Here is a 16,101-nt window from a genome sequence, read left to right as displayed (position 1 = left end):
CTGTGCCCCCCCCCACTCAAGTTCCTCATTCTGCATCTGGGCCTGGCCCAGTATTCAGCCCTGTCTAACTGGGCCCAGCCCAGTGTCTAGACCTCTAACTGGGCTGTAAATTTCCAAGGTAGAGACTATCAGGAGGAATGAAGGAGGAACAGCTGAAGGCAGGTAAGCAGATAAAGGTAATTGACGGATTCAGAGGGGTCAAACTCATTTGTTATGAGGGGTGGATCTGACATAAATGTCGCTTTATCAGGCTGGGCAATGCATAACATGAGGTACCAGCGATAGAAACCTTATAAAGGTGATTGAGATGCCAAATGACATTAGCAATTGAATGACATTAGCAGATTTGATTGGATTGGGTGTAATTTGTAGAGGGGTAGTAGGCATGGAGATACCAGTGTTTGTAATGAGACAGGAAACCTAGGTCTCAATTCCATCCAGGAGGATTCAGTCCAGGGGATGCGAAGAATAAATGGACATGTCTGATATTAGAAACCACAACATTCAGCTGCTGACCTAAGAATAGCAGTGCTCTTATAAAGGAATTTCAAAAGGAGATTAGAGAGACTGCTGAATTGATAATGAAACGGAAGACAATGCATCCTCATTACCAATGTGTGCTATTATCATTTGGCATCTGTAATCTCCAAGTTATAAGGACCAATCTAAATGTTCTAATTCCTAAGGATCTTTTTGAAAGAAATTAAAATCCAGATAGGAGCAGAGAAATCCAATCTTAATTTTTTTTTTTCAGAATAAGTAAAAATAATTTCCTCAATATAACTTGTGCTTGTTGGAAGAATCCAGCCATCCACCCTCCCGCCCTCTGAAGAAGTGTGCTTGCACACAAAAGCTTATACTTGGAATAAAATGTTGTTGGTCTTAAAGCTGTCATGGGACTCCAACTTTGTTCTCTCTCTCTCCTATGCCTCCCTTCCTCCCCAAAAGAGGAGGAGCAACCCAGAAGAAGGAAACAAAAGCTGTGTGTGTGTGAGAGAGGCTTGTCTTTGTATCTCTCCCATACTAAGCAGGAAACAGCCACTGAGGGAGCTGTATGTGAGGGAGAGGAAGGAGGCAGGAAGCAGGAAGCAAAGAGCCACTGAGGGAGCGGGGATAAAAGCATACTACAGTGCAGCTGCAATAGCAGCCTTGGAAAAGGAAGCAGGAGAAGGAAGGGCTGGATCTGAGCCCTGTGCAGGCCAGATCCCATTGCAGGCCATGTATTTGACACCCCCGGGCTGGTGAGTGGGAAAGAGAGAAGAAAGCAGGAAAGGGGGCTAGTGGGTATGGGGGCTTTTAGGGAAAGGAAAGAGGAAATAGTGGCAGAGGAGGAAATGTGATGCTTCTTACAAGATGTGTAGATTTCCACTTGTAAATAGAATTTTTAAAATTGAAATTTGGTCCCCCAAGGTTTTTGTTTAGGTGTGTAGTTAATATTCTGCAGGCCCCCTCCTGTACTTTAGAATATCTTGCCCATCTTGTAGAAATATTTTATTCTTAGTTCACTGACCTAGAATAATAATGATTTCCAAATTACCAAAATAAGATGTGTGCTGTAGTATTTGTGTAGTGTGTTAAGTTTGATCATTTTAAAACATTAGTAAATTTAATTGTATATTATATAATGTATAGCTTATTCATTTCCCTTTTAGACTTAAGTAATAAATGATGAGCTTTTGGAGCATAAGGAAACTTAAAGTAAAAGATTTGTTATCTGGCATTCATTGGGGATGGAAGTTGATGGTCAATGAGACATTCTAGTTACTCAGATTTACATAGGGTTGCCAAGTCCCTCTGAGCAGCCAGTGGGGATGTGTGCACTTACTGGTAGCAGGGAGAAATGCCCAGCATTTCAGAGATGCGCCTACATGATCTGGAAGTGGGCAAAAACCAGAGTGCCACCCCCAATGACCCCAATGTGCCTACATCACTTCCAGGTCATGTAGGCACATTGCTTTATTTATTTATTTATTTATTCCGTAACTTATATCCCGCCCTTCCCACAAGTGGCTCAGGGCGGCTTACAACAAACAATAAAACAATAAAATCGGAACAAAGTTATTACATTTAAAATCAAGCATTTAAAAACCTAAAAACCTTAAAATTTTTACATTGAAGCTATACAGTATAATCACAAAAATCTAGAAAGCTACATTTGTCCAGTCAGGCGTAGGCTAACCAGAAGAGGGTCGTCTTACAGGCCCTGCGGAACTGAGTAAGATCCCGCAGGGCCCTCACCTCTTCCGGTAGCTGGTTCCACCACATAGGGGCCATTGTGGAAAAGGCCCTGTCTCTAGTTGTTTTGAGACGCACTTCCTTGGGCCCGGGGATGGTGAGAAGATTTTGAGTCCCAGACCTCAGTACTCTCTGGGGAACGTGTGGGGAGAAACGGTCCCTCAGGTAGGCAGGTCCCAGACCATATAGGGCTTTAAAGGTAATGACCAGCACCTTGTACCAGACTCGGTATATTAATGGAAGCCAGTGCAGAGCCCGAAGACCCGGCCGGATGTGCCCCCATCTTGGGAGGCCCAATAACAGCCGGGCCGCGGCATTCTGCACCAGCTGCAATTTCCGGGTCCGGCACAGGGGCAGCCCCATGTAGAGGGCATTGCAGTAATCCAACCTCGAGGTGACCGTAGCATGGATCACTGTTGCTAGGTCGTCGGGGTCCAGGAAGGGGGCCAACTGCCTTGCCCGTCTAAGATGAAAAAACGCGGACTTGGTAGTGGTCGCTATCTGAGCCTCCATAATTAGGGACGGCTCCAGTAACACCCCCAAGCTCTTGACCCTGTCCGCCGGCCTCAGCGGAACACCGCCAAAAGCTGGCAGGGGGATTTCCCCCCCCCCCGGCCCCCGACGGCCCAAACAAAGGGCCTCTGTCTTCGCAGGATTCAGTGTCAGTCCACTCAGTCTGAGCCACTCAGCCACGTCCTGTAATGCCCGATCTAGGTTATCTGGGGCGCAGACCGGTCGGCCGTCCATAAGTAGATAGAGCTGGGTGTCATCAGCATACTGATGCCCAGCCCATACCTTCGGGCAATCTGGGCAAGAGGTCGCATATAGATGTTAAATAACATCGGGGAGAGAACTGCTCCCTGGGGCACCCCACAGTTAAGTGAGCGCCTCTGGGATAGTTCCCCCCCAATCGCGACCCTTTGTCCCCGACCTTCAAGGAAAGAGGAAAGCCACTGCAAGGCCAGCCCCTGAATCCCGGCGTCGGTGAGGCGGCAAGTCAGCAACTGATGGTCGACCGTATCGAACGCCACCGATAGGTCCAACAGCATCAGTACTGCCGAGCCACCCCGATCCAGATGCCGTTGAAGGTCATCTACCAGGGCAACCAACACCGTCTCCGTCCCGCTTTAATTTCTGGTATTCCTCCCTTTTGAGGGGGGGGTCCTAGCAGTGGTAAACCCCCACTAGGGGCTCTGGCATCCCTGGATTTACACCATATGTGTTTAGTTTTATGTGCATTGCCCAGTTGGTCTATAGTAGAAGAGCAAGAGCAAGTCCAGTAGCGCCTTAAAGACAAACAAAATTCCCAGAGAATAAGCTTTCAAGAGTCAAAGCTCCTTTCATTTTGATACTCTGGAAATTTTATTAGTTTTTATGGTGCTATTGGACTTGAATCTTACCATATGTGTTCATTTTATTGTATTTATTTCATTTTTTCCCTGCCTTTCTCTCCAGGGAAGCTTAAAGGGGCTTACATTGTTCTTCCCTTCATTTTATCATCACAACAACCCTGTGAGATAGGTTAAGTGGAGCGTGTGTGACTTTCCAAGGTCACCCAGCAAGCTTCAGAGGCAGAGTGGGGATTTGAACCTGGGTCTCTCAGATCCTAGTCTGACACCCATCTGGCTGCTACACCATATTGAGTCTTGAGTCTTCATCCCAGGTATACTTCCTCCACCTTCCCCTCATTTCCTGATTGCTTCCCTGGAAAGTTTTGCTGTTCCAGCAGCAGCTGCTGGCTCACTTCTCCTCCCTCTAACCCTGCCTCTCTCTTTTTGCAAGTGCTCTGTGCTGCTTCACTATTCCAACTGCTCCTGTAGCTCAATCACTCTTCTCCCCACCCACCACCAGTCCCAAGCCAATATCTAACCATGTTTTCTGGATAAAGTGCTAGATAAAAAGCCTGTACAGTGCAACCCCCAACTTCAGTTACACTGTCAGACAGAGGAGTTGCCTCCTCCCTATGTTGTTTGCATATTCTTTTGCAATAGGCCATTTCATTACCAGTGTGATCCCCTGCAGCAACCGGAGTCAATGCTTTCAGCCCAAATTATGTGTTAAATTTCTTGCTTTATTTATGAGCTAGACAAAGGACTGCAATGTGGTGGCATCCAAGCTAATGTTCCTCCTTGATGACTTGCTATGGGTGCTGACTGACTCTCAGCTGAAGGCTATGATGAAGTACGCAGAGTCTTTGAGTGAAGCCATGGAGAAGTCAGCCCAGCAGAGGAAAAGTTTGGCTCCTGAACCTGTCCAAGTAAGCAGCAGCACTGTCTGTATGTAATGGCATTTGGTGCATTGAATAACAGCATATTGGCAAAAACAGTTAAGAAGCTTATAACTAGATACAAGACCTCTGAACCTGTCCACCAGCTGTTGAGGCACTTCTCCATGTGTACATTCTTCAGAAGCTAGAGTCTTCTATGATGGTGCCATAGCTGGGGAACTATCTACTCAAATGTTAATAAATATGGCACTGTTTCTGATATTTGTGTTTTATTGCTAGCTCTGCTTTTTTGTTTTGTTGCTCTTTGGGTTTTATTTTGATTTTATAGCATTTTAACAGAAAGACAGGATGCATTTTAAAAATGAATACATGTTTTGCTTCTGTTGGGTTTGTTAGCTTTCATAGATGGACATATAACAGATAAATTCTTCATTTGACATTACTGAATCCAAATACATGTTTAAATAATGGAAGATGCTCTTGTTCGTGCGTTGATGGTGTGTCATTAGATTCTCTCCTGCATCTTAAGCCTGTCATGACACATTCCACACCATTATTGGTGCTTCCCCCTCCCCCCCCAAAAAAAAAGTCAGGAGTGGCTTTTCAGAAGATGTGAGGTTATATGGCAGGAAGAGGAAGATGGGAAAACACTGTTCTGTGGACAGACTTCCATTCAGTATCTCCACCCAACATCATGTTTCTACCTCTAAGTTATAACCCTTGAATTATCTCCTTGCAAACTATTTTTTATATACTGTTAACATCATCCTTTCCTTGCTTTGTGTAGAGCTGAAGTGTCTCTATGCTTGAAGGAGCAACTCTTTTGTTTGACAGAGCTTTGGGATCCAGAAGCTTTGGGGAATAGAATGGGTTAAGAAAACTAGGACTGTGTTGGCAGCTACATTTAAGCAAAAGAGCACTAGGTAAAAAAAGACTTCTGGTAGTTCCAGTTGGTTCTGCCTTAGTGAGCAGCTTTCAGAAATCTATTGTGATCCAGCTAAGGATCTACTAGAAGATAATGATCTGCCTTTGGCCCACCCTGGCCTTAGTGCAGTGCTGTTCTTATTTTCTCTTTGGTTTCTGCTTAAATAATCAATTATGGTAGACCAGGGGTGTTGAACATATTTGTTACAAGGGCTGGATCTGACTTTGGGGACCTGGGCCATGCGTGTCATAAAAAGTAATGCCACGTGGTAGAGATATAAACTTTATACAGGACACAGACAAACACCAAGTAAAGATATTACTTTTTTTTACTTAAAACTAAGCATGCTTAAAACTCTGGCAGTATTCTGGTTAAAATGGAAAAGTGGGGGAATAGTGGGATTTGGAAATACAATTTTTAATATAAAACATCAAGGAAAAAGTACAAGGATCACAGCAGAAACAAAAAATATAAAATGCTCTGAGCCTAGGAAAGCATGAAATATCTGGACATTGCAAGTTTCTCCCTTTGTCTGAGTCTTCTCAGATTGACAATGGCTCTCCAGTGTAATATCCCCCTTTAGCTGTGGGCTCCCAGGTTAGTAGTCACTAGGCACCAGTTCTCAGGGCCATTCAGCAGAGACAAGCTGGCTGAAAGCATCAGCCCTTTGTTTGCAAGTCTTCTGCTTTATCTTTTACTGCATCTTTCAAATTGACTCCCCCCCAAATGGTAGATTCGTGGTACTGTAATTACCAGGAAATGGAAAATATGCAAATCTTTTCTCAGACTAAAACAGCTTTATAGCCAGTATTAAAACTGGTGAAATTCAAAGGAGAGGCAGATTAAAATTGAATAACATTATGCATAACCAAGGGTGGCCAAACTAGCTTAATGTAAGGGCCACATAAAATTAGCCTCAGATGTTTGAGAGCCACAAGACATGAGGGCAGGCAGGCAGGCAGGAAAGAAGTGATTAAATTTATACTCCACCCTTCACTACCCAAAAGAGTCTCAGAATGGTTTACAATCTCCTTTCCCTTCTCCTCCCCACAACAGACACCCTGTGAGGTTGGTGGAGCTGAGAGAGCTCTGGCAGAAACTACTCTTGAGAGGAACATGTCTATGAGAACTTGTGACGGACTCAAGGTCACATCAGCAGGAGCATGTGGAGGAGTGGGGAATCAAATCCTGTTCTCCCAGATAAGAGTCCACACACTTAATCACTACACCAAGCAGGAAGGAAGGAAAATAGATTTTGGGGGGAGAGGTGAAAAGAAAGCAACTTTAATTTTAAATGCTGGCTGGCTTGGCTTGGAGAAGTGATTTAAAGAGTCAAATGCCTTCTCCAAGCTGGCCAATGGTGGGAGCTTTGAGAGCCGCACCATAGGTGTGAAAAAGCCACATGTGGCTCCCAAGCTGCAGTTTGGCTCCTTCTCGTCTGTAACATTCTTCATCCATAGGCCTCAAAGTGGTATTCCAGAATGGGTAGTCACATTAACCCTATGTCCCAGATTCCAAAGGTAGTTACAGTCAAAATTACACAGCACAATTAGAACTATTACTGATTTCCACTTTGGTTCTTTATAGAATGAATTTAATTTGGTTCTTTATGGAATGAATTTAATATCACCTCATAGAAACTCTCTGTGATGAATTTCAGTCTGATCTGAGCAAAGTGCAGGTCATATGATGGTAAATTATGTATGAACAGATCTCCCATTGTTTTTTAAACTACAGATGGCTGACTCAAGAGGCCCAGTTTGGACTGGAGCTATAGTTCAAGGAGAGGGGAGGGAGGGCTTAACTCTTTTTCCTGTTTCAGCTTTGCAATCTCAGGAATTTCATCTGAGTCTGTTTGCTCTATGGCAGAATACTGGTACTTACATTGTAGATACATATTTTTACTGCAAGGCAAATAGCACCGGGGGTGGGGGGGTGGTAGAAAGGATTGATTATGAAAGCATTGTGCAGGAAAAAGGGTTAAACTCATCTTCTTCCCATGCCATCTCAATTTGGGACTCTTTAGCTTGGAGAAACGTCGACTGCGGGGTGACATGATAGAGGTTTACAAGATAATGCATGGAATGGAGAAAGTAGAGAAAGAAGTACTTTTCTCCCTTTCTCACAATACAAGAACTCGTGGGCATTCGATGAAATTGCTGAGCAGACAGGTTAAGACGGATAAAAGGAAGTACTTCTTCACCCAAAGGGTGATTAACATGTGGAATTCACTGCCACAGGAGGTGGTGGCGGCCACAAGTATAGCCACCTTCAAGAGGGGTTTAGATAAAAATATGGAGCACAGGTCCATCAGTGGCTATTAGCCACAGTGTATGGAGCACAGGTCCATCAGTGGCTATTAGCCACAGTGTATGTGTGTATATAACATTTTTTGCCACTGTGTGACACAGAGTGTTGGACTTGATGGGCCGTTGGCCTGATCCAACATGGCTTCTCTTATGTTCTTATGTTCTTATGAGCTGGGTGCCTTCACAGCTGCTCATTTAGTTGAAAAGTATCCTATATGTAAATGAAACTATAAAGTCCCCCAGGTGGTTTATAGGGTTTTTTTAAATCACAAAGTCTTTTCCTTGGCTCCCCCATCATGTTTAGTTGAACCCTCAATAAGGCAATGTGCATTTCAAACCCTTTTCTTGTATAAAATGGTGTGGTGTAGTGGATAGAGTGGTAGGGTAGGACCCTGCGTAATGAGTTCAAATCCCCACTTCTATCATGGAAGGTCTCTGAGTCACCTGTCGCAAACCTTCAGCCTGGCCTACCTCACAGGGTTGTTGTTGTTGTGAGAAAATAGAGGAGAGGAGAACAATGTTCTAAGCCACTTTGAGTCCCAACAAGAAAGAAAAGTTGGATATAAATAAATAAACCTACCTCTGCAGAGTCCTATTTGCAATATATATTGCCGACGTGGGGATTCAAGGGTTGGCTCTACAATGGCTTACCTCTTTCCTCAAGGGTCGGGGACAAAGAGTGGCGATTGGGGGTGAACTGTCCCGGAGGTACCCGCTGGATTGCGGGGTCCCTCAGGGGGCAGTTCTCTCCCCGATGTTGTTTAACATCTACATGCACCCTCTTGCCCAGATTGCCCGGAGATATGGGCTGGGTTGTCACCAGTATGCTGATGACACCCAGCTCTATCTACTTATGGACGGCCGGCCTGCCTGTGTCCCAGAAAACCTGGACCTGGCATTGCAGGCCGTATCTAGATGGCTGAGGCTGAGCGGGCTGAAGCTAAATCCATCGAAGACAGAGGTCCTTTGCCTGGGTCGCCGTGGTCCGGGGAGGGAGATTCCCTTACTGGCCCTCGAGGGTGTGCCTCTTTCAGCGGCGCACAGGGTTAGGAGCCTGGGGGTGCTATTGGAGCCTACTTTAACTATGGAGGCCCAGATAGCGGCCACTGCCAAGTCCACATTTTTTCATCTTAGGCGGGCAAGGCAGTTGGCTCCTTTCCTGGAGGACGACGACCTGGCAACAGTGATCCATGCAACGGTCACCTTGAGGTTGGACTACTGCAATGCCCTCTACATGGGGCTGCCCCTGTGCCGAACCCGGAAGTTGCAGCTAGTGCAGAATGCCGCGGCCCGGCTGTTGTTAGGGCTCTTTAGATGGGAGCACATTCAGCCGGGGCTTCGGGGACTGCACTGGCTGCCGATAACATACCGAGTTCGGTACAAGGTGCTGGTTATGACCTTTAAAGCCCTTTATTGCCTGGGACCTGCCTACCTTAGGGACCGTCTCTCCCCACATGTTCCCCAGAGAGTGCTGAGATCGGGGTCCCAAAACCTTCTTACAATCCCTGGGCCAAAGGAGGCCCGTCTGAAAGTGACCAGAGACAGGGCCTTCTCGATTGCAGCTCCCTGTTGGTGGAATCAGCTCCCGGAGGAGGTGAGGGCCTTGCGGAGCCTTGAACAGTTCCGCAGGGCCTGCAAAACAGCCCTCTTCCGGTTGGCATACAATTAATTGTTATCGGAATGCCTGAACACTCAAATCTCGAACACCAGATTACTTAATACTGGAATATTGAAGAATTGACTTAAGGAAGGTAGCATAGTACATACTGAAGTGAGTTTTGTGTGTTTTTATGTATTTTATATGTATTTTATGTATTTTATTGTATAATTATTAATGTATTATTAATGTATTTAAAATGATTTTGTTGGTTTTTATGTTGTAAGCCGCCCTAAGCCCACCTCGGTGGGGTAGGGCGGGATATAAATCGAATAAAATAAATAAATAAATATATATATAAATGCAAACTAAGATACTGTCACCCAGAAAATATAATTTCTCTGTGTTACAGATCACACCACCTGCTGCTACTGCCCAACACTCTTGGCCTCAGTCATTTGGGAACAGCCCAAAAGCAATCAGCCAGTACTTTGAGAAACATGACATGAAAGAGTCTTCCTACCACCTTCTCATCTCCCGCTTGGACCTTCACATCTGTGATGACAGTCACACTCGTGAAACAGGTATCTGATTCTGAGCTTAGACTGGAAAAACTATTTCTCCCACATACGATTTTGTCGATTTGTTTCATAATTTTAATATTTAATTTGTTAAGATAAGATAAATTTATTTTTATATCCCGCCCTCCCCCGCCAATGGCGGGCTAAGGCGGCTCACAGACACGTTAAAAACATTATAAGTTTTATAATGTATTTAATGAGTGTTGCAAGCCACATTGGGGAGTCAGGTCAAGCACTGGGATATAAATAAAGACCAGATGATGAGTGAGTTCCTCATGGTCACTATGCAGTCATATTTAAATGATTAATTGTCATATTATGACGACACACAGGATTGATCACCCAGAATAGAATTTTACATTATGAGAAATCATGGGGCTCCCAACCCTATGTTTTATTCATAAGAGGAATAAGAACATAAGAGAAGCCATGTTGGATCAGGCCAATGGCCCATCCAGTCCAACACTCTGGCCGTTTTCGCACTAGCGTTTACTCCGGCGTAGCACCCCATTTACCTCCGGATCTTTTCCTGGTTTTCGCACCTGTTGCTCCGGCGCTGCGTCTTGCTCCGGTGCTGCAGGGGTTTCACGCCGGAGTATCTAGATCCACCTCCTTCTGGAGTTTTTGAAAACCTCCGGATCCACACCGGATCCACTCCTCGGAGTTTGCTGTGGGAAATCCATCCACGCCGGATCGACTGCTTTGTGGGCGTCACCCTCTCCCTTTCCGTCCTCCCACCCCATCCACCCCCTTGGCCAATCATCAGCCGTTCGCGGCGCTTCCCAAAAGTGCCCGCATGGCCATTTTTTTTTTAAACTTCATCTTTCTTGCGTAATAGCGATATTTCGAAATTAACAAATAGAAAAAAAAAACCCCTCCTGAAGCGGCGGGTATGTGAGGTTGCTTTCCCGCTGTTGCGTTATTTCGCAACTTCGAAATTGCATTATACATTATACATTGTTGGGGGGGGGGGGAAATCTAGTGCCGGCGTGGGCCAAAGCGTTCATGTGTGTGTGTTTTAAAAAGGCAATGCCTCCCTCAGCTGTGCCACCAGCATTTCTGGACCTGCACAAAATCGCCATGTATAAAATGGGAAGTTGGAGTCCTGCATTCTCCTCCCTGGCTACATTCCGCTCGGTTAGAAAACAGACGCGAGCTCACTCTTCACACGCGCCACAGAAGGGGAAGGAGAGAATGGGGCGGGGGGGGAGCTCTGGCAGCAGGAGTCAGTCAGGTCCCCGTTGCAGCTGCAAGCGCCAGCCGGGGAGGGGGAAGAGCGCGGAGGAAATGCCAGCTTCGCCACCCGAGAGGGATCGAGGCTGGGAAGGGAAGAAGCTGCCACACACACATACACACACACAAAAACCCCTCGATTTCTCTCTCTTCGTTATTGCGATATTTCGCAACTCCGGAAAATAGACGCAAGGTTGCTCTTCACACACGCCACAGAAGGGGAAGGAGAGAATGGGGCGGGGGGGGGAGCTCTGGCAGCAGGAGTCAGTCAGGTCCCCGTTGCGGCTGCAAGCGCCAGCCGGGGAGGGGGAAGAGCGCGGAGGAAATCCCAGCTTCACCACCCGGGAGGGAGTGAGGCTGGGAAAGGAAGAAGCTGCCACATACACACGCAACTCTGGAATTTGTGTTGGGGGGGGGGAATCTAGTGCTGGGATTTTCCACTGTGAATGCTTCTGTTAATACATAAAGGGCTGTGGAGGATACTACAGCTGCAGCCACTCCATAAGCAGAAGCGGCACACGTGATGCGGTTTACGTTGTTACGTTGTTACGCAATTAGACTTGCGCTTAAAAAAAAAATGATTGACAGGGCATCGAACTCAAGTCGATGCTAGTGCAAAAACGATTTGAGCTGGGGCTTCATGGAAAGTGACTCCACTAAAGAGGCAATGTGCGAAAACGAGGAAAATGATCCGGACATAATTGCGCCGAGGAATAAGGGGAGCAAACGCTAAGTGCGAAAACGACCTCTGTGTCACACAGTGGCCAAAAAAACCAGGTGCCATCAGGAGGTCATTCAGTGGGGCCAGGACACCAGAAGTCCTCACCCTGTTGCCCCCCTCCCCACAAGCACCAAGAATACAGAGTATCACTGCCCCAGACTGTTCTAACAATATGCTGTGGCTAATAGCCACTGATGGACCTCTGTTCCATATTTTTATCCAATCCTGCCTTGAAGCTGGCTATGCTTGCAGCCGCCACCACTTCCTGTGGCAGTGAATTCCACATGTTAATCACCCTTTGGGTGAAGAAGTACTTCCTTTTATCCATTCTAACCCGACTGCTCAGCAATTTCATTGAATGCCCATGAGTTCTTGTATTGTGAGAAAGGGAGAAAAGTATTTCTTTATCTGCTTTCTCCATCCCATGAATAACCTTGTAAACCTCTATCATGTCACCCCGCAGTCAACGTTTCTCCAGGCTAAAGAGCCCCAAGCGTTTTAACCATTCTTCATAGGGAAAGTGTTCCAAACCTTTAAACATTCTAGTTGCCCTTTTCTGGACTTTTTCCAATGCTATAATATCCTTTTTGAGGTGTGGTGACCAGAATTGTACACAGTATTCCAAATGAGATCGCACCATCGATTTATACAGGGGCATTATGATACTGGCTGAAGTCAGTGCATGCTTGCAGAGGAACATTGGCAAATGCAGTTACCAATTTTGCCCAGACAAACAGTGTCCAGATTTGCTCTGGGTTAGATGCCAGCATGGATGCATATTCAAATAATGTATCTTTATCATCTGTTTATCTGATTTTCGTGGATACTTTATAGTTTGTGGAGCCTAAGGATGTGGACAAGATCACTGGCCAGGTGAGACCTACCACCTGTGTTCTTGACCTTTTGCCACCTGTGTTCTTGACCTTTTGCCTTTCTTGGCTGATAAAAGCTGCCAGAGGGGGACTGGATGAGTAGGTAAGGGGAGTGATAAATGCTTCCTTGAAAGTGTGGCTGGCACTTAAGTGGAAATTAGTCACTTAAATATGACTGCATAGTGACCATGAGGAACTCACTCATCATCTGGTCTTTATTTATATCCCACTGCTTGACCTGACTCCCCAATGTGGCTTGCAACACTCATTAAAGTGGGCTCAAGGAGGCAGTAATTGCACCTGTTCTGAACAGCCCTCCCTAAACCTACTATGTTGGAGAAATTCTTTCTTGTCTGCAATCTTCCATTTTGGGGGAAAGTGTTAGGGCAGGTTTCTCAGCTCTAGGTATTTTGGGAAGAGACTGATTTTTCTGGAGCCATTTCAGTCTGGCTTCAGGCTAGGATTTGGAACAGAGACTCCTTTGGTCACCTTGGTTGATGACCTCTATTGAGAACTAGACGAGGGGGATGTGACCCTGCTCATTATGCTGAATCTCTCATTGGCCTGCAGTACTAAATATGACCTGGTGAGTTGGTCATAGAAGATTGTTGTGGGATTCTTGTGCTCTCCTATGGCCATTGGCCTGTGAAGTTACACAGGGTTCTGTTTTATCCCCCATGATATTTAATACCTATATGAAGCCACCAGGAGAGATCATCAGGAGGTATGGGCTGTGGTGTTATCAATATGCAGATGATACCCAGCTTGACTTTTCTTTTCCATCAATTTCTGAGAATGCTATTAATATTCTGAACTGGTGCTTCGAGTCAGTAATGGACTGGATGAGAATGAACAAGCTGAAACTTGATTGTGACAAGACAGAGGTTCTTGGGGTTAGTAGAAAGGCAGACCAAGGCACACCAGGGACTTATCTCTGCTGTCCTTGAGAGCTATTGTGGATGCCCACTAATATAGCTAATTCAAAAGTCCACAGGAAAAAGAATGTCTCCAGAGAAATTTCATGTGAGGCTACCAAGGAGACCTCCTAATGCAATCACCATCAACTGGACAAGCAATCAATATAACACACCTGTTTTGAATAGAACTCTTTTTCAAAAGCTAATAGATCTCCTCAGAGCTTGAATCTGCATATACATAGTATACAGTACTTATAGAAAACAAACTAATCTCTAACCATGAAAAGCATGAAAATATAATATCATGCTTACAAAATATCTGAATGAGGAAAACTAAATTAATAATGGAATGCAGTTGCCTATCACAGTCACAATGTATGTTCTAGTCGACTTCAACTGGACATAATGTTCTTACTAGAGACAGCAGGAGTAGAATTAAAATAGGTTGAGACTGTAATTACAGAGTACATTCTCAGAGATGCATGCTGAAAACGGAAAACCTTCTTAAACAAAGTCAATGGCAGCAAATAATGTATCAAACTGGGCATATGATTGTTACACTGTGTCAGTCAAACAAAAACAATACACATTATATATAGGTCACCAAATCACCATACATAATATCGATCCATGTTACTGGTGAATGTGACAAACAACAGTCATAGTAATACTATTAAACAGTAATAGTAATACTATTAAAGGAGAGGAGCACAAAAGTACATATAGTGTTCTCTATGTATACATTTCCTCATCTGATCACATTTATGGAATACATATCTGGGAGCACAAAGCTGAGTGGTAAGTGCTAGAAAATATTTCTTGTCTTTTAAACACTCTCCTGAGGACCTCAGATGCACAGTTCTATGCAAATTCCATACACACCCTTATAAAAGAACAGACATAGTTAAACAGTTAATTAATCAGGAAGCTCAACTCATCTTTAGGTTTAATGCCTCAGAACCTTTTGGTCTCAATCAAAATAATGATTTAAGGGGGTTTTTTGTAAAAAAAATAAATTAATATATTTCCAAGATGTTACATGGGCTTCAGGCCTTCTGGGGTGCTGTGAGCCCTCCCAAGATATTCCACAGCCTTCCAAGAGACCTTCAGAGGTACTTGAGGCCTCCCAAGGGCTTCAGAGGCCTTCCAAGGTACTCCAAGGCCTCCCAAGATGTCTTCCATGAGTCCTCCAAAATGCGAGATCTGCCCAAGAAGCCTGAAGCTAGAATTGTTCCACTAGAAGATAAGATGAAGAAGATATTGGATTTATATCCCGCCCTCCACTCCGAAGAGTCTCAGAGTGGCTCACTATCTCCTTTACTTTCCTCCCCCACAACAAACACCCTGTGAGGTGGGTGGGGCTGGAGAGGGCTCTCACAGCAGCTGCCCTTTCAAGGACAACCTCTGCCAGAGCTATGGCTGACTCAAGGCCATGCTAGCAGGTGCAAGTGGAGGAGTGGGGAATCAAACCCGGTTCTCCCAGATAAGAGTCTGAACACTTAACCACTACACCAAACTGGCTCTCCACCAGCCACCCTGCACAGACTTCAGTCTCTGCCATGAGTTGGTTCCCAAAGTTGGCAAACAGGCAGTAGGTGATTTCCTTGCATTTCATGGGCATTGTTTCTCTGGGGCACTAAACAATGTTCCGGGTCTCCTGAGTTCTCCAGCAGTTAGGTACAATTATTCAGAATTAAGTTATTGTCGTTGGTAAAATATGAGAAATATAGCCAGGAATTGCTAAAAGCTCTAAAAAGCTCTAAAAATCATGCCTAATAAGTTCTAACAGCAGGAGCTCAGACTTAACACTCCCACCACAATGCCTTCTTGAATTGGACATCACGGCATTGCATTGATGTATCGTTAGTCACTCTGAATTTCCTATTTCAAACAGAAAAGGAAACCATCAATGTTACAGAAATAGTTTCAGTTTCCCTTCTATGTTGCAACTGACAGACATTTCTGGCATATTCCCAAAACTAATTTAAGAAGCCTTAATGGAGTCTAGGCTGGATTGCAGGACTTGGCAGTATTCTATTGTTAAAAGGAGGATAGGATTACTATTGATCATAAGCTTGTCTACTCCAAAGGAGTACTTGCAGTACGGTGAATAAGTGTCATACACTGCCATTATTAAAATCCTATGCTGATACCTCTCAAAGAAGAATGTCAACTAGTATAATTTCAAATTTTTCTCATGTAAGATTGAATATGTGTTGCTCCGAGTTTTGACATTAATTGTTCCATTTTACCAGGCACTTCCAGACATGGAGTAACGGGAGGTGCAATGCAGCTAACCTTTAGGAGAATGACTTTTGACTATTATCCTTTCCATTGGGCTGGTAAGAATATTTAATTGATCTATTTATTCCCAATACAGAACAAAAAAAAATTAGTAACCAGGATAAATTTCTTGTGAATAAATAATGACAGCTTCGAAATACCCTAAGATGTAGTAATGGGCAGGGATGTGGCAATAGCTTT

The 16,101-nt window shown here is 44.7% G+C and overlaps 1 protein-coding gene across 1 annotated transcript in view; it reads left to right on the top strand.

Moving 5' to 3' along the window:
• BLTP3A (bridge-like lipid transfer protein family member 3A) overlaps window positions 1–16,101 on the top strand; it is a 145,397-nt gene that overhangs the window by 80,465 nt on the left and 48,831 nt on the right. The window contains exons 7-9 of the mRNA XM_060231451.1: window positions 4,322–4,492; window positions 9,706–9,877; window positions 15,873–15,959. Coding sequence (XP_060087434.1) covers window positions 4,322–4,492; window positions 9,706–9,877; window positions 15,873–15,959 — 430 coding nt within the window. The remainder of the gene's footprint in view (window positions 1–4,321; window positions 4,493–9,705; window positions 9,878–15,872; window positions 15,960–16,101) is intronic.

The sequence above is a fragment of the Heteronotia binoei genome, chromosome 2 (genome assembly GCF_032191835.1).
Source record: "Heteronotia binoei isolate CCM8104 ecotype False Entrance Well chromosome 2, APGP_CSIRO_Hbin_v1, whole genome shotgun sequence".
Taxonomy (NCBI): Eukaryota; Metazoa; Chordata; class Lepidosauria; order Squamata; family Gekkonidae; genus Heteronotia; species Heteronotia binoei.
Note: the sequence above shows the minus strand (reverse complement) of the source record. Positions and strands in the feature narration are given on the sequence as shown.